At 38.1% G+C, this 19,760-nt stretch overlaps 1 protein-coding gene across 8 annotated transcripts in view; it reads right to left on the reverse strand.

The window, feature by feature from the left end:
• mast4 (microtubule associated serine/threonine kinase family member 4) overlaps window positions 1–19,760 on the reverse strand; it is a 147,473-nt gene that overhangs the window by 37,333 nt on the left and 90,380 nt on the right. For 4 of the 8 annotated variants that reach the window (XM_047372084.1, XM_047372083.1, XM_047372086.1 and 1 more), the window contains one exon: window positions 14,419–14,499. The exons of 2 other annotated variants lie outside the window; for them this stretch is intronic. In XM_047372084.1, coding sequence (XP_047228040.1) covers window positions 14,419–14,499 — 81 coding nt within the window. Of the gene's footprint in view, window positions 1–4,474; window positions 4,869–14,418; window positions 14,500–17,004; window positions 17,273–19,760 lie in introns of those variants that run through there. 2 more of the 8 variants (XM_047372088.1, XM_047372089.1) reach the window with 2 other exon arrangements.

The following is a 19,760-nucleotide window of genomic DNA, read 5'->3' on the forward strand; positions in this document are numbered from 1 at the left end:
TATGCACAGAGCATTAATACTTTTATTATATTTACTGGTCATGCTATTCCAGGACTGTGACTCATGGGGAGCCACTGTGATCAACAACGTGTGACTCATAAATGAAACCCACTTTTTAACCTTGGAGGAGAAAAATGAATTACTTTAATGTACAAGCGACTTCTGGTTAGCACGACTGTTAATAGCTTTAAATTAGAGTCCGACAGTGGAAGCACATAAAGCCTGAAGAACATAGATTCACTTCAAGGTCATGGACTTAAATGAATGACAAGCTGTTACATAAACCCCTTGGAGACCGCGACCGTCTATAGCAGAGTTCACTAAAATGGTATTCAGTAATAATTCGCATGCTTCAAATCCCACATTAAATCTCCTTAGTATTTTACTCTGAGCTAAATATGATGATTTATATATTTTAATAAAGAGCTAAAACATGGATCGACCCAGCAGATGCACTATTTACTAAAATTAGAGAAACAAGAATCATTTATGTTGAAGAAAAAGACTTGAGAAGGACAGACGAGCATCAGCCAGTCAATGGTGCAGCCCCCTGCCTCTGTTGCAGCAGTGATCAAAAGCAATCTAATTCACTCAGGCTACTGCAAAGATGGTCAAACACATGAGCTGGCAGTCCTCATGTCTCTGTTGACAGTGCTGCAGAGCATGTCCTACAGGTACCACTGCAGAGCATCAATGTCAAGCTGCAAGAGTCAAAAGCTGTAAAGATGGTGTCACACTTTTTAATGATGCTGTGCCTTCTGAGGCTTTGATAGAAAATAGTCACAGTGTTAAGTTGGGATTAATGCTAAATGTTGCAATGTTTTATCTAAAATAGTTTAAAGTATTCATGCTGAAAAGGAAGGAATTATGCTAGTCTTCAAACAGAATCATGTCAATGCTTTCTTACATGGTGCAATACTGCAGACAGTAAATGAATGGATGGGTAACATCAGTAGTTTATCATGATGTTTAGTTTATTTGCATTGTAAAATCTAAAATGTGGTATGAAAAGCTATGTTTATCATTTGAGTAGTTCTATACAATGTAAATTAAGACATCCCTGTACCTTGTAGTTTTCATACCAGTGGGACTCCTGAATAATTGTAAAGAGGAAGGAAAAGGATAAAATACAAAAGAAACGTTAGGTTTTTAAAGCATTTGTATTTTACCTCCTGTACTCTGATACCCCTAAATAAATTCTGTGCAACATGCCTTCAAAAGCCATTTATTTATGACATATAGTATGTAACTTAATTGAATTTGATGCTGCCTATCTTGGCCAAGACTCCCTTAAAAAGGTTTTTAACCTCATTGGGATGTTCCTGGTAAAATAAAGATTTAAATAAAAAAAGTCCTGTTGCTTTATTTTCAGTATAGATCCAGCTGTTCTGTGATGGTCTCAGAAGTCTGTTAGAGAGAATTAGAGATTAAAACAGCATCTTGAAGACCAAGAAACACAACAGACAGGTAAGGGAGAAAGTTGCGGAGACGTTTAAAGCAGGGTTGGGTTGTAAAAAGACATCCTGAGCTCACAGAGTAGTGTTTAATCAGTCATATGCAAATGGAAAAAGTGTGGCACTGCCAATTGACCAAGTCATGGTCAGAGGACGATTGCATTGATCAGAGAAGCAGCCAAGAGGCCCATGGTAAACCTGGAGGAGCTGCAGAGGATTCTGTTGGCAGGACCACTATTGGTGGGGCACACCACAAATCTGGCAAGAAGAAAGTCATTGTTGTCATTGTCATTGAAAAAAGAAAGTCATTGTTGAAAAATAGCCATAAGAAGAAGAATGAGACACAAGCATGTTGAGGGAGCTTAGATGAGATCAAGATTGATTATATTACCACAGGAACACTCACACTGCACATCACCCTTAACACAACCCTCCCCATGGTGAGACATAGTGGTAGTAGCATCATGCTCTGGGAATGGTTTTCTTTCTGCATCAGACCTGTAGCTGTGATTGGAGATAAAGGTCAATTTTCAAAGTACTGACTTAATTCAAGTTAAGGCCACACTTTTAGATTTGCATTTGTAATAGTCTTTGCAAAAAGTGTATAACTTTGCTTTCACTTCACAATTATGCACATCTTTCTGATAGTCTATCACAGGGGTCTCCAACTCCAGTCCTAAAGAGCTACTGCCCTAACCCTGTAACGTTTAGATACTTTATTGCTCCAACACAGCTGAATTAAATAACTGAATTACCTCTTCAGGATGCCATGAACTTTGGCAAAGGTCTGGTAACAAGCCATTCATTTGTTTCAGGTGTGTCGGAGCAGAGGTGCATCCAAAAGTAGCAGGATAGCAGCTCTTTTGGACTAGAGTTGAAAATGTAACTAACCATAAAAAGTTTTGGTGGCCTATAACTGTCAGCTGTAAGTGTAAAAATGCAAAGCATGTTCCTTAGTCATATCGTCCCTTTTTTATTTCTGTAAGCAATCACTTTTAACTTGGGCTCAACGCATCCATCAGTAGAATGGACACACACAGAATAAATAATTTATCATGACAGCAGACATGAATATCTGGTACATATGTGCTAAAAAATTATCAGATTCAATTTGATCTGTTTTTATGCTCTCACCATGGATTACTTATATACCACTGCTGCCAAACCAAGCCTTTCTTTACCCTGTAACAATCATCTCAGCATAGGAAGCATCCCCACCAGTATTACTGAAGCCAAGTACCACTTGTGGATACACTAAACTAACTGCTACTGGATTACTGCTACTGGCATGCAAGTTGTCTTCCTTACATCTGATGCTTAGTAGTTGAGCTTTAGTAGAAGTACCTCTGCAGATGAAGAGGGATAATCATGATGGTTTAGTGAAGCTTTAAAAGGGGGTGGGTAGATAGGGAGAAAGTAGGCTAATGTTTTTGAAGACATGTTAAACCAATGGAACAGATCTGTATGTGTTAACTCTCAACCTCATCAAATCTTTGTTTCACTTCAAGCTCCAAACCTTTTCTTTAGTAACTAAAAATACCTTCTAATGGTCTTCATGACAGTTCATTTTAGAAACAGATTGGTTTATTTTTACCTCACATCAACAAAGTAATCTGAATCTGTCAAAATCAATTTCTAAGACTTCAGCTCAGCTACATATTCAGGCTGCAAGAAGCAGTAAAAATAGATCAAACTCGTTTTATTCCCAATGCTCTGAATTCAGATTTCCTACATCCTTAACCTGACCCACGTCAACAAGAAGCCATGATTAATCTTTTTCACTTCTGTGAGTTGAGTTCTGTCATCACAGCTGTTAGGTGAGCTGCCACCGTGGATTGAAATAAATTGCTGCGATGCGCTGACAAACCTAGATGCAAAGTCAAAAACATAACACATGCAGATCTATTAATAGAATAAAAAAGGCCTGGCGAGCACTTTTGTTTCCTCAAGCTGTAGAATGTAATATTTTTACTCATCTTTTGTTCAATGATTAAAACACATTATGCCATTTGCAGCATTTAAAATGACATTTAAACTATCTTATTTAGAATAAAAATCTGCTTTATTGCCAAGTTTGTACAGACAAACAAGGACTAGACTTTTTAGACTTTTAGACTTTATAGTAATAAATCCAGATACATAAGCCGTGCTGTAACAGTTCAAAGTGTCTTTCCATACTTCAAAGTGATATCAAAAATATAAAATCGGATAAAATTCAAAAGCCAATAAAACCTCTATCATGTTATAGTCATATTAAACGATATGCACAGTAGTGCATCATCGGCATACGTGGGCTATTGAGAAAAACAATACTACCCAAAAATGGTCAGTATTTCATTTTAAGCTGTTCTGCACTGAAAAAAGAGGTCAGGATAGGGATTAAAAACAAATATGATTATATAGACTTTCACCAATACTGTGGTCCCAGTCATATGCAACCAACAGAGATCAAGAGGCTTAGCTGGAAAAGTCTTAAGTTTCTATGCAGTTTATATTCCCAGAGGAAGTAAAATCAAATTCTTTAAGCTACAGCATCATGAATGCTTCACAAGACAAGCAGGTCCACTGTCTTAAATAAAAGTCCAATAATTTCTCACAGGCAGCTCTGAGTGAAAATAAAATACACTTTTCTCAGTTATGAATGCAAACTATGGCTTACAACAATACAAACATAACATCAGTATCTTCACTTTCCCACGTTGGGATGGTACATAGGAAAGTACACATCCTGTGTGAGGAAAGCAAGTGCCAGAACAACAAACATTTAATTATCATTTGACTCACAAAGCAAATAATGCACAATAGGCAAGAAGGAAACACCCATCTTCTTGTTCAAGAAACAGCTCAAATAACTGATTGTAATCGCATGAGAACACAGCAGCAATCATGTGTGGGCATGTCAGCTACAGTATACTTATTGTTTTAATGACGAATCTCTATACTTAACTAATAAAACTATTTGGCTGAATGACAAAACAGTGTTGGATAAACTGAAGTACAGCAGTTTTTTTTAACAATACCTTTGGGATCGACGCAGACGGGCTCCGCTGAAAAAATGTGGCATATTAAAGTTGGATAACACCATCCACGGACTAGAATCTGACATTGTGTCCATGTCATGCCAGAAAGGGAGATGTAAAGGGGGCTTCTGAGGAACTGATGAGAAGCGACGGCTGCTGGGGTATAGGAGGTTATGACCCCCAGAGCACTGCTGACAAGTGCTCTCCTTAGGTCCAAACTTCCTCTGTCCAGGCACATCTGCAGCCAGTTGCGGCATAAACACACTGGCGCCGAGGGCTTGTTGTCCTCCCTTGTCCTCAAACAAAAAAAGTAATCCGGGCCGGATCACGGAAGGCACACAGAGTATGATACAGGTCAGGTGTTGACAACCTCTGCTGCAGCAGGGCCACGACACCTAACACTGGCTGACTTGCCCTATCTCACTGCAACTGTTCTGTGTACCAAACACTCGCCCTGCTCCCTTCGCTCAACATGCTTCATATCATGTAACAGGCATATACCACTTCACATCCTGTGAAGGGAGGGGAGGGTGGTGAGACAGCAGCACTGCATCACCAAGACATGCTGCTGTGTTCTCGTTGCTTTAAAAGATTGGCCCCCTATCACAGGTCCAGAGGGTCAGTGTTTCCAATGGTAGGCATGTAAAATAAATGTGTGAATTCTTCAACTCCTGGAAAAAATCTTCGACTGTTCCTTCCACAGAGATTTATGGCTCTTTTATTTGAGGTGAGCCTCACCTTAACTAAATCACCTTTGTCCCATGACTCATTTACTACAAAGTGACATAAAAATGAAAAAAGAAAAACTGATATGTTCATTTAAAAAAACATTTTAAAATCTTAAACTATGAAAACTATTATTTGAAACTGAAGTCCAAATAGTTTGTACTTTTGGCTGTTACAGTTGTTAAAATTAGGTTTTATTTTTACGACCCTTGTTTAGGAGGTGGACTCTTGAAATAATAATTCACATGGCTTTCTTTGTCGGTTCAGTGATGAATTTGTTTTTCAAGTGACTATTGGAACCTAAGGTCAGCTGATCAGAGAGGCCTGCAGGGTACAGAGACTCCAGAGAAATCATCAGAGGTGGTCATTTTCCACACAAAATAAAGCACTCTAACCTTTAAAGATCCTTAACACTATGCCATTGGTTAGTCATGTCAAAAACAGCTATAATAAGACTGTCTTGGTGGGTATTGCAACCAGAGATCAATTAAAAAAACTTTTTGATTGGAAATCTCAGAGTTGAGGTAAGGATCTACAGTATATTCTCTGGGGAATACACACAGACACTGCCATTTCAAATTACTAATGCTACTCCACTAATTTTGCTAATCACTAATATAAAATGCTAAGGACAGTTTAAATGTCAACTCTATATCAGCGAGAGAACAGTCACTGTAAAACAGGGTTTTACTAATATTTTAAATGAAAACCAAAACCATTAAAGATAGCCTCAACTCTGAATAAAAAATATTTTGAATGTTGTCAATTAGCATTCTTAAAAAATATATATATTGGCCAAGACAGGTTTTAGCAGGAAAAAGCTTTATAAAAGTTAAAGATTGGATAATTACACAAATCGGTAATTACGTATAGTAACCAGTGCATAACGAACTGGTCTTGTCCAAATAATCTTTGCATTTCTTACTTTTAGTGTCAGTTAATAGATCATTTGTAAGATCAAATGTTATTTACTCATCAAATCAATACTCAAGTAAAAAACCATACCAATGTCAAAATATATACACCACCGGTCAAACGTTTTAGAACACCTTTCTCATTTAATGGTTTTCTTTATGTTTATCTAAAACTTGTGACCGGTAGTGTACAGGTCCTTCTCAAAATATTAGCATATTGTGATTAAGTTCATTATTTTCCATGTCATGATGAAAATTTAACATTCATATATTTTACATTCATTGCACACTAACTGAAATATTTCAGGTCTTTTATTGTCTTAATACGGATGATTTTGGCATACAGCTCATGAAAACCCAAAATTCCTATCTCACAAAATTAGCATATCATTAAAAGGGTCTCTAAACGAGCTATGAACCTAATCATCTGAATCAACGAGTTAACTCTAAACACCTACAAAAGATTCCTGAGGCCTTTAAAACTCCCAGCCTGGTTCATCACTCAAAACCCCAATCATGGGTAAGACTGCCGACCTGACTGCTGTCCAGAAGGCCACTATTGACACCCTCAAGCAAGAGGGTAAGACACAGAAAGACATTTCTGAACGAATAGGCTGTTCCCAGAGTGCTGTATCAAGACACCTCAGTGGGAAGTCTGTGGGAAGGAAAAAGTGTGGCAGAAAACGCTGCACAACGAGAAGAGGTGACCGGACCCTGAGGAAGATTGTGGAGAAGGGCCGATTCCAGACCTTTGGGGACCTGCGGAAGCAGTGGACTGAGTCTGGAGTAGAAATATCCAGAGCCACCGTGCACAGGCGTGTGCAGGAAATGGGCTACAGGTGCCGCATTCCCCAGGTCAAGCCACTTTTGAACCAGAAACAGCGGCAGAAGCGCCTGACTTGGGCTACAGAGAAGCAGCACTGGACTGTTGCTCAGTGGTCCAAAGTACTTTTTTCGGATGAAAGCAAATTCTGCATGTCATTCGGAAATCAAGGAGCCAGAGTCTGGAGGAAGACCGGGGAGAAGGAAATGCCAGAAGTCCAGTGTCAAGTACCCACAGTCAGTGATGGTCTGGGGTGCCGTGTCAGCTGCTGGTGTTGGTCCACTGTGTTTTATCAAGGGCAGGGTCAATGCAGCTAGCTATCAGGAGATTTTGGAGCACTTCATGCTTCCATCTGCTGAAAAGCTTTATGGAGATGAAGATTTCATTTTTCAGCACGACCTGGCACCTGCTCACAGTGCCAAAACCACTGGTAAATGGTTTACTGACCATGGTATCACTGTGCTCAATTGGCCTGCCAACTCTCCTGACCTGAACCCCATAGAGAATCTGTGGGATATTGTGAAGAGAACGTTGAGAGACTCAAGACCCAACACTCTGGATGAGCTAAAGGTCGCTATCGAAGCATCCTGGGCCTCCATAAGACCTCAGCAGTGCCACAGGCTGATTGCCTCCATGCCACGCCGCGTTGAAGCAGTCATTTCTGCAAAAGGATTCCCGACCAAGTATTGAGTGCATAACTGTACATGATTATTTGAAGGTTGACGTTTTTTGTATTAAAAATGAATGTTAAATTTTCATCATGACATTATGGAAAATAATGAACTTTATCACAATATGCTAATATTTTGAGAAGGACCTGTATATATATAAAGCAAAAGATTTATAAAATGCTTATTTGTTTCTGTACTGAAGGTCATGTCCAGTTAATAGACGAACACTTATCTTCAGAAATACATGTAAAGATGGAAAATTTTCACTTTTTATAACCCAAAGCCTTTGCCATTAAAGAAAATAAATAACCAAATAGAAATTAAGTAGCAGACAAAAAATTCATGACTCAATTATTAACTCAACTTTATATAATTAAATCCAATCTGACAGCCTACGTGTTAATTTGTCATTAAATTAGGTGTTGAATGCTCCAGTCTGAAACATTTTTCTATAAACATGAATTATCTAAATAAATGTATTATCATTACATAAATAAATTATAAAGCTTGTGTGTGTGTGTGTGTATTTTCACCTCCAGAGTCTCTTAACAGGACATAAAGCAGTTAGAAAATAGATGCATGGAGCTAAGATGCTTGTAAGATGCAATGTCTTCAGTCAGGTGCTTGGAAATGCTCATATTTCCAAAACGTTTCTGCTTTTTTAAATATTTTGTTGGCCTTGTTAACTTATGTTATGCCAGTTACAAGACATTGTAAAGGACTGTAAAGAGAGCTTCTGTAAGATGTTCACAGAAGGAGCTGAGGACATTCGGGTTGCTGTAGTTAACACAAATCACTGGCCAGGTGGAAGGGAAAAAAGCTGAGGAAAAGAGACAGAGCAAAATCAACAAAGAACAAACAGCAGTATGACTGGCACATAACCACTGGTCTCACTTCCATGTGCCTCAGAGGTCATTTTGTGCCAGCAAAAAGCCTGAGTTTGCGAGTGTATTCTCTCAGAGAGGCTCGGCCAGTCTCCCTGCAGGCTGCTTTGAAAGCCTTCACTCTAATTATGGCTCTGCTCTGTTTCAGTGCTCCACATAAGAAATGACAGTTCAGATGGTTCAAAGTCAAACCTGCACACAGCAGCATGAGAGCAGAGGAGCGGAAAATGTATTCAAACAAACAAAACGTCTGTTTACTTTTACTCACTGACAATCTGTTAACATATGACAAATGAGTTTAAAGCACTTCCGGTCCCATGAGGGAGAGTTTACAATCATGCTATGTTAACATTTATTGGTGCTAACTTGCAGTTTGAGTTCCCTTGTTTTTACTGTAAGCCTCAAAGTTGTTTGTCAATGCCAAATGAGAATTACATTATCATAAACAACATAAAAACAGTCAGAGAGACTCAGAAATAACGCTCCATATCTATATCAGTATAAAATATCATACAACATACAGATATGCCTAAATGTTTTACTCTAACTTGTAAAAATCCAAATATACCTGCAAGAAAAAAATGGACCCCCTAAAAGACTGCAAGCTATTTAGTTCACAAGGTAAAAAAAAACAAACAAATAAATTCATGGTTCAGAACACTTTGATGCGATTATAAATCTATTACAGAAAATGTGTAGTTAAAGATTTCATGGCTGTAGATATCCATGCTTTACATGTTTGAGCTATCCCACCCGCTTGTGGTAGTTACTATGTTTTGGTGGGGGGATTTCATGTGAGGTTCACAGATTTATGGAAATACCATTGAGGTGGGTTGTTACGCCTAAAGAGCGTTCCACAGCGCATTAGCACCGACTCTTACTGACTCTCCAAGGTTGAAGATCCTTTGTGTTAAAAGTTGCAGTGAGATTTGTAATTAGCTTCGCTTTTTCAAAGCATGGGGGAAACTCTGCCGTCACCCGCTCAATGATCCTCCGGTTAGCGGCGGCAGATATGATCAGCAGTTCTACTTCAGAATCTCGATGGAACATTGTTATATGGTTTCTCATGTATGTTGTGTTTCAAAACATTTGCTTTTAGTTTTATACAGCCTGCATATGGCATGGCTATTGACCAAGTCATTTTTGCATTGATGCCTATGGCACACGATGCAATGTGTATGACCTTGTGTTTACCATAAACTGTCCCTGTGCTGCACTTCTGAGTTACCCGTTTTGTGTTCTTCAAACTTGGACCATAAATTACTGCAGGATTATCGAGTTTTAATGTTTGTTTATAGAATCTGAATCGTCCATGTCCGCATCTCGATGCATCCATAGATATATATTACACCCCAGCTTCTAGTTGCATGTTGTGTTCTTTGAATTAAAGGGAGCACTTTAACATGCCTAAGTTTCTTCCATCTTCAGACATCCATCTTCATGCTGTGAATAACTGAAAACGCAAGTCTATGAAAATGTTTCTAAGCCATGTAGATCTTTACCAGCTATGCAACTTTAGTTTTAAAGCAATTTGGAAGCTCAGATGGCTATTTTACATCCTAATTTTGCCAATTTTAAATGTTATTCCAGTCTAGTTTTGTTAATTTCTATGTTCATATAATTGAGACTAGAAAAATTTATTATTTAAAGATACTCATTTGTGTCAAAATCGATACAAACTCACCCATTCACTTTTGCTTCACACTTCTATTGGCAGCAGCCCTGCAATAACAGAGGCACACAGCCCCTCCCCTCCCTGCAGCCTCATCTGAGCAAAACAATGAGCTGCTGCTGGAAGTTTAAACTCTGCCAACATGGTGAGTACATCTAAGAAAAAAACCTATTCGACCCTCTTTAGTCAACAAGGCAAACAAAAGAGTTGTTTGGAGGTACGTTCCCTATGAGGCAGATGAACATGCAAAACACAAAATGGTGAAGGATGACACATGCTAGCTGTGTTAACGTTGTCACCAGTAGTATCACACTTCTAAAATATATACAGTACAGACCAAAGGTTTGGACACACCTTCTCATTCAAAGTGTTTTCTTTATTTTCATGACTATGAATATTGTAGATTCACACTGAAGGCATCAAAACTATGAATTAACACATGGAATTATATACTGAACAAAAAAGTGTGAAACAACTGAAAATATGTCTTATATTCTAGGTTCTTCAAAGTAGCCACCTTTTGCTGTGATTACTGCTCCGCACACTCTTGGCATTCTGTTGATGAGCTTCAAGAGGTAGTCACCTGAAATGGTTTTCCAACAGTCTTGAAGGAGTTCCCAGAGATGCTTAGCACTTGTTGGCCCTTTTGCCTTCACTCTGCGGTCCAGCTCACCCAAAACCATCTCGATTGGGTTCAGGTCCGGTGACTGTGGAGGCCAGGTCATCTGGCGCAGCATCTCATCACTCTCCTTCTTGGTCAAATAGTCCTTACACAGCCTGGAGGTGTGTTTGGAGTCATGGTCCTGTAGAAAAATAAATGATGGTCCAACTAAACGCAAACCGGATGGAATAGCATGCCGCTGCAAGATGCTGTGGTAGCCATGCTGGTTCAGTATGCCTTTAAGTTTGAATACATCCCCAACAGTGACACCAGCAAAGCACCCCCACACCATCACATCTCCTCCTCCATGCTTCACGGTGGGAACCAGGCATGTAGAGTCCATCCGTTCATCTCTTCTGCGCCGCACAAAGACACGGTGGTTGGAACCAAAGATCTCAAACTTGGACTCATCAGACCAAAGCACAGATTTCCACTGGTCTAATGTCCATTCCTTGTCTTCTTTAGCCCAAACAAGTCTCTTCTGCTTGTTGCCTGTCCTCAGCAGTGGTTTCCTAGCAGCTATTTAACCATGAAGGCCTGATTCACACAGTCCCCTCTTAACAGTTGTTCTAGAGATGTGTCTGCTGCTAGAACTCTGTGTGGCATTGACCTGTTCTCTAATCTGAGCTGCTGTTAACCTGCAATTTCTGAGGCTGGTAACTCGGATGAACTTATCATCTGCAGCAGAGGTGACTCTTGGTCTTCCTTTCCTGGGGCGGTCCACATGTGAGCCAGTTTCTTTGTAGCACTTGATGGTCTCTGCGACTGCGCTTGGGGACACTTTCAAAGTTTTCCCAATTGTTCGGACTGACTGACCTTCATTTCTTAAAGTAATGATGGCCACTCGTTTTTCTTTACTTAGCTGCTTTTTTCTTGCCATAATACAAATTCTAACAGTCTATTCTGTAGGACTATCAGCTGTGTACTATATCCACCTCCTGCACAACACAACTGATGGTCCCAACTCCATTTATAAGGCTTGAAATCCCACTTATTAAACCTGACAGGGCATACCTGTGAAGTGAAAACCATTTCAGGTGACTACCTCTTGAAGCTCATCAACAGAATGCCAAGAGTGTGCAGAGCAGTAATCAAAGCAAAAGATGGCTACTTTGAAGAACCTAGAATATAAGACATATTTTCTGTTGTTTCACACTTTTTTGTTCAGTATATAATTCCACATGTGTTAATTCATAGTTTTGATGCCTTCAGTGTGAAGCTACAATATTCATAGTCATGAAAATAAAGACAACTCTTTGAATGAGAAGGTGTGTCCAAACTTTTGGTCTGTACTTTATATTCCTAAATAAGGGCTGAATTGTCCACTACTTATTGGTTTTGCTCTAATTAAAGAAGCTAAAATATTGTCATTTTGCAATGGTTCTTTTTTGCTCTTAATTAGATAGAACCCTGTGCCTTCAAAAAAATTTGCTACAGTATCGTATTCTTCTTTGTATGAGTATCGAGTTTGAACTCCAGACGTCTACTCAAATCAACATACTTTTTTTTTTTTGTAAAAAAGATCATGTCCATGTCTGAATATTCTAAGAAATACTTCAATATACATAAATACAGTTTAGCCTAGATTTATTCTTAATCCTGGCAGACTGTGAGAGGAGCTAAAGATTCTAACCTATAAAGACTTGGGGGTGCAACAATGACTGCCATAAAACCAGTCCCACCTGCGAAAGGTTGATAATCCCACCAGTATTACAAACTACTGACCAGCTCTGTAACTTTTGGTACAATACTAAAAAGCATTTATCTCCAATCTCTAAGGCCAGCATGTTCCAGCAAATCTGATTAAAACGGCTGAATTATTTCCTTAGCATATCATCCATTTCTCCAGAGGTATGGAAATGACCCAGTCAATCATATCAGGTGTGTATAACCAAGAAAACATCAAAAACACACATGGACACAGTGCTCTACACCAAGGCCCTCTATATTCATTTCCACTGATAATACCATGCTGCCAACATTGTTATACTAACAATATGTATGCAACAACCATTGTTTACAATTATTAAGCAAAACAGAAACAATTTATTGAACTTGGAACTCATGACCAGCTTTAGTCCACCTAAGGAGCAATTATTTTCTCATAGTGCAAACAGCTTCTGCTTATGTTTCTACACTGCAACAATAATGCTGTAAGATGATGTTCCTAACTATATTAAATTGGGCTTTTCATTGTATAATATTAAACATTAGTACTAATACACCCAACAAAATCAAATCTTAAATTTATTTACCATAAAAGAAACTCTACATTGAAAAAAAAAAAAAAAACAGCTCAACACAGTTGTATGCAGCTGACTCAATTTACCGCCTGCTCCACTTGACTGTCTGTGAAAGCTGCACAGTACAAGAGAATAAGAGGGTGTTTCATTCAATTCATTGATACTGCAAATTCTCAAAAAATCTAGTCTTTTAAAAGAGATGGAGAAAAAATAATAACAAATCCACTGCAAGTTTCATTTTAAAAATCTGACCCCAATAAACCTAAACGATCACAATGTATAAAAATCAGACATTTATTGCAAAGAGAGCGACTTCAGGTGTATATTTTCACAGTGGGAATACGGGGAAGATGCTTGTTTTTCCAACCTAAGGGGTAAGACTCAATCAGTTTTTTTTTGTTTTTGATTTTCCATTACTGGTTTCTGATGAGAACATCCAATTATCAAAAGCTGCAAGGACACTGATCAAACCTTAACTGGAATATATGACCTCTATCTAATTAATTTGATTGTACACTGAAAAGGATTCTTGAAATCACAGATGGAGATGAAACCTTGATTTTGTAAAAACAATAGTTTGGGATCCTTGTTTTAAACGTATAATGTTGTTGTCTGTTGTACACCTAACAATGTTTATCATCTTGTCTTCTGAGCTGAATAGATTGTTACATCCATATATAACATAGGATATGTAATGCCATAAAAAAAAAGGTACAGATTATCATTTAGATGACTATCTGTACCTTGTCATCTAAACAAATTTTGTTTAGATGACATTTATTTGACTTAAAATGTAGAAACTATTTCAATATCAGCTTTCTTGCTAAACAGATTTAAGCAAATAAGGTTAGTCCATGAGTTCTTATTGCCTTAGTCCATTGAATGCGGACACAAAGAAGAAGCTTAATACAAATGCATATTACAATAGAAATAAATACACAAGGCACAAGGACAAATACAACTAAGAAACTAGTCAATAAGCAGTAAATGTAGATATTTAGTCCTTATTAGCTTCATCATTCGCACTACTTTTCATTTCAAAATGAATCAAGCAGGGATTGGTAAGGATTGAAACCATTCGTCACTTTGATGTATTGCTAATACCCCAAATCCTACTTAGCACATGAAAGCGGAGCAAAGCGTCAGAACAGAATGGGGCAAGATGGGGGAAGGGGTGGCTTTATCAACATTACATAAGCTCCATGCCCTCTTACAGCAATGCAATGACAGTTGATTTTTACAGAGCAAACAGGAGATTTTGCTTCAGATTTGGAAAAATAAGGATTGGTAAAAAAAACAAAAAAAAACAAAACAAACCAAAACATCCATGGCTGAATGACTCTTGCTTACCTCCAGAAATGAAACGCGTGTAGTGGGCTGCAGGGACTGCAGGGGCTAGTGGGAGTGGGGCTCAAGCTTCGGGGAGTGAGGCTGTAAGTTAAATGGAGTGTAGTGAATAGTTGCCCTTTATCACATACAGGACAGACACCCCCACCTTCCCACAGCTCTGACATGTGCCCAGATGAAGACAGCAGCATCATGAAAAGTAAATGACCCCTGTCAGATGAGTCTAATTGTGTTTGAAGAGCAGGTTCCCAAGGCATTTGTACTGGTTTTGCAGCGTTTGGTTGACATTGAGCCTGTAGACTGTGCCAGACTAAAATGACAGCAGGAAATACAGAGTAGCTGATTAAAAGGCAAAAGTCATAAAAGGAGTTAGAAATTTACCCAAGGTTGGAGATAAGATTGTAAACAGTGTTCTTCCTGTTTCTGCAATACAAGAAAGGCTTTTACTTCACAGCATGAGGTCATATGTTTAATCTCTGCTGCAGCTGGACTGCCAGTAGCACTGCAGAGCATTAGGTCATGCTAAGGTGAGTTTCTTATACTGCAGTGGCTTCAATTCATTAAATAGTAAAATGTAGAGACGAAAAATCCAAAAGAAACCAGAAGAATAAACTAACAGAATATTCTGATAATAAATTGTATATAGGCTTTAATTTGAGAATTTCTATATTAGTTTCAGTCTTTGTTTTAGGCTAGTCTTGGACTGAAACCTAAAATGGTGGAAATCTAAGTTTATTTGACCTCTTATTGTCAGTGATTTTATTGCATACGGTGACATGTTACATCAATGTAATAAGCATCAAGCCTGCATGTTTATTTTGAGTTATGATTAATAAAACATCATCTTGCTGCAGTGTGTAGTCAACATATCTAAAACAATTAGTCCCTATAAAAGTGCATATTTTCTATTCCTTTTAAACCTCATGTGGTAAAAATAATGTGTAAAAAGTATTGAAAATATTACTATTAGAGATGAACCAAGAAATTGGCTAATGAACAGAATATGATGACTTTCAGCTCGATTCGTTCTGATCAGTGCCCAGTCTGTCAGAAACTCAAAAAAATGATCTCCTTTTGATCAGTCACAGAATAACTTGGCATTGTCACACTGCGCTTTCAGCAACGCTCTTCAGTATGCATGTTTTACTGAAAGGGTAATACTCAGTTTGCCATTTCTGGTGTCAGAACGACGTTTAAAAAGGAAGTCAGAGGAAGTGCAGAAATGCAAGTTATATTTTAAAAGGAAACTGTTTTCTATAACATGTCAACACATGTCTGTGGTCCAATCAGGCTGCAATGGAGTAAGAGAGAGCTAGCCATTCAGCAGATAACAGGAAGGCTGAATATATTACAGCAATCTTGCTTTGTTTTATTCTTTGAAGTTTCGACCGGAACATGTTTGATTTGGAAATGCTGAAAGCCTTTTGCAAATCTCAAAGGAAATGTAACGATCTACATTCTCTAGAGAAAAGCACACGAAGACTGCCGTTTTTAGTAATGTTAGCTGCAGTAACCATGCTAACTGGCAATATAAAAGATGCTATGGCGAATTTCAAATATCAACTCTTTTTTTTTCTTGGTCATAAATTTGTGAAGCTATGTTTTACAGCAGCTTTCACACAAAGTCTGGCATCACCTCTGCTCCAAATATAAATGAAATAATGTCCAGTTACAACAGGAAGGCTAGAACAAAATTTTCGGTGTTATTCTTATATCTTCTTATATTAGAGTTGTTAAAGAATCATTTGAACCCGATCGGTGCCTCTCTTACTATTGTTTATGGGCTGTTTTTAATGTTTTCACAATCAACAAATAGACTGGCAGATAACTGTCACAGAAACAACATTGTTGGTTGTCATCTCAGTATGGTTTGTTGACAAAAAAAACAGTAATATATTAATAAAATGACAATATTCAGTTTGCATAATTTGCATAGGTGCACAGATAAGAATATATTTGCCTGCTCTCTTTGTCTATAGGAAAAAGAAGCAGGTTCGAAAAATATCTTTAATGATAGAGTTAGTTTAGGATTGGTTCAAAAATCTGCATAGGAATAACGTCATTCAGCAATCCAATTGGCTCAACTGCAAAATTTAAATCCTTAAAAATGGAGAACCATGACAAATGCCTTGGTGACCCAAATAAAATATGCATTGACTCATGCAAACAGCACAGTCTATGATAAACCTTACATGTAAACAGATCGTTTTCAGTAATTCACTGTTAACCACCTTACTGATCTCATCCAAAATCACCGGTTGTGTGTTTTACATGTGCGTTGTTTGTTATCACTCATCCCTGCAAATTACGCCTGTCCTTTGTGTTATTCTGATTCTGATATGTTCATGAAACACACATGTGAAAACCTCCAACTGTAGAAACACACGCAGACTCAGACACACAGGCAAGCTGCTGTTGCCTAGGTGTGGATGATTTGACATTAGACTTCCTGCTGCAGATGCTGCTGCTAATGCTAACACAGCCTAGAGCAAAAGGCAACAGTGAAAGACAGCAACAAATATGACACAGAGACAGATGAAGCTACACGCTGCAGAGAACTTGCCTAGAATAACAGAGGAAAATACTCACTCCAACGTCAGCCCTGGAATTCTCAGTCTCTCCCGCTGGGCTTTCATGGCTGAACTGTGCTCGTTTGCTCTATTGTGGTCATGATATGAATTCACGCTGTCTGCCTGCTGCCAACCCCCCCCCCCCTGCACTGACAAAGAGACAAACCCAGCCACCACAGTGCAATGAGACCGATTGCTTTTCTCTTTCCCAGAAGAAGGGAGGGGGTTAAAAGGGGGGACTACAATCCTTGTTTTGGTCTTTCCATGTTCTACCTTAAAGCTTTCAAATGAGATCCTCATATGCCAGAGAAAGGCATGGAGGCAGGACAATACCTCCTCTCCCCTCCCCTATTACACGCCCCCTGCTCCTTCAAACCGATGACCCCCACCACCACAACCCCTCCATCAGCTGGTGGCTTGTTCCAAGGCAGAAATTCATGCAGTAAACTGAAGCTCCTCTACATGGAGTCACCTTGACAGCCAATAACAACGCACGCAGTGTACAACACAATGTTGCCACAACCACAGGGGTGATGTCATCTTCGAAAGAGAAACACATCGCACCACTAACAAGTCCACATCCGTCTGTGAACAGTAAGTGTCAGACAATGGCACAGATAAAATAACTAGGCAAAACTCAAACATGAAGGTATAAATCATGCAAGTGTATATTGTGATATTCCAAAACTTTTATTGTGGTAAAAAAATATTTTCTATATTTGTAAAGTTCTCAAATCATTTAGTGTTTGGATTTCAAAGTCTGTGATTCCAATTTGAATTTATGCACATCTGACTTAAGTCGGTTCAAATTTCCACTAGTGAATATCTGTACCTAAAAAGTTGGTGAAAGTATTTACACTAAAATACATTAACCAAAATGACCAAGTACCTGTCATGTTAAGACATAGAGAGGTTACAGAAAAACTATTAATAGTAGAAAACTCATTAAAAAAAGGCAGAGAAAAAGACCAACCCATGTTTTTTTTTTAAAAGTCATATTGTCATGTTTTCTTTTTTGAAAACTATAATTAAATGAATTTTTAAATGAATTAAAAATAAAACAAAATTAAAGTAATCTGAAAAAAACAGTAAACATACACCGTCTGGCATCAGCATTTTTCCTATCCACAGGTTTTTGAAACTTTGACAGGAACAAAGTAGGAATTGAATACATCATTTATTCATTTATTACTTAAATAACTTAAGCAGGAACAAACTATTGCTATGTACAACAGCAATATAATCTGGGCCACATCTGGGCCTTCTCTACCCAACCAACCCACCAAGTTCAAGAGAAATTTTCAACTATAGAATCAAAAGCCAGAACAAACTGAAAAGAACCCTTCAACAATACATGCAGTTTCATAGAAACATGTAACAAGTCTGTTACTGTGAAAGAGTGGCAATAACATGCATCAATGATACATGGTACAACAACATGATAAGACCACTGCACCAAAACCAGCCAAATTATGAACTGTTCAACTTTCAGGGTGGTCACTGAAAATGAAACCCATCCTTACTTCCATCAGGATTCACTTTTCAATCGGATCTCATGTCCCCCAAAAGCCTCACGGTAAATGCTTCACATTATACCAAATCATTGACTTTTAAGCAATTTTTCCTCCAAATCAACTATTGTGTTCCAGGCTAAGCAGATGTGACTATTTTCAATCAACACAGTATAAAGTATATAGTGTCAGCAACTGGAAAAAAAAAAAGAATTGCTTAATGGGATACACTCTATAACCCAGGGGTACAGGAGAAGAGATTTGGGATACCACAGGGTTTTATGAACTTTAGTTATTTAAATAATTTCTTTTTTTTTTTTTTTCTTTTAGGAAAAAAACATGATATGAAGGCAGAAGGTTAGGTGAGATGGTATTCAACATCTAGTCATAGAAATGTACAACAGTATCATGACCAATACACAGATTTTAAATCCTTCTTCTTCACCTATTGTTGTAAAGCAGCAGCAGGAACATTAAGATCAAAATAGGTCAGAGTGAGTCAATGAGTCAGAGGCAGATGCTGATGTATGAGATGCTAAATGACCAAATTAGGAGGTTGTTTTGACACAGTTTCCAGTTTATAATGAGAAATGTACAGAAAGCATAAGAGATAGCTGCAGTAAAAATAATGCATTAATGAATGAGAAGCTAGACCTGAAGGAGCACCTTGACCTTCTAACTTATTAACAGTACAATTAATGAATTCAAAGAAGAGACGCTGAAAACAGTAACCAGAGGCTAAGATAGCTTTCTTACTGGATTTACTGTGTGTTGCACTGAATTTTCAATTCATATCTATAAGGAACACAATAGCAGAACAGATAGGGCCGAGCAAACTACAGTACTAAGTCAAGTGTTTTATGATTCCCGGTGTTCGCCGTTGAAAATTATTCAAATTTAAACTCAGTCACAACACCTCTACACATCCAATTAAAAAGGATTGAAAACTAAACCAATGATGCATGAGTAAAATCTTAATTTGTTAATTTTTATGAATTACATCAATATTTTTTCAACAAACCACTAAGTTGTCCAATCAGTTTATTTTCCATCTAAAGTAGACCTGGAAGTGTTAGTTGTATAGACTCAGCCAAATAAGTCTAAGCTTTCCATAGCACAGGAAATCTGAGAACCTGCTGATCATCTCCTCCTTCTTCTCTTGCAGCCTGAAATTCTGAATCCATGCCTGCAGCTGAAAAATCCTCCAACTATGCTCTGCCCCTACCTCTGTGACAGGTGCTTCCTATATCAAAGCAGTTTCAGA

The sequence above is a fragment of the Girardinichthys multiradiatus genome, chromosome 8 (assembly GCF_021462225.1).
Source record: "Girardinichthys multiradiatus isolate DD_20200921_A chromosome 8, DD_fGirMul_XY1, whole genome shotgun sequence".
NCBI lineage: Eukaryota > Metazoa > Chordata > Actinopteri > Cyprinodontiformes > Goodeidae > Girardinichthys > Girardinichthys multiradiatus.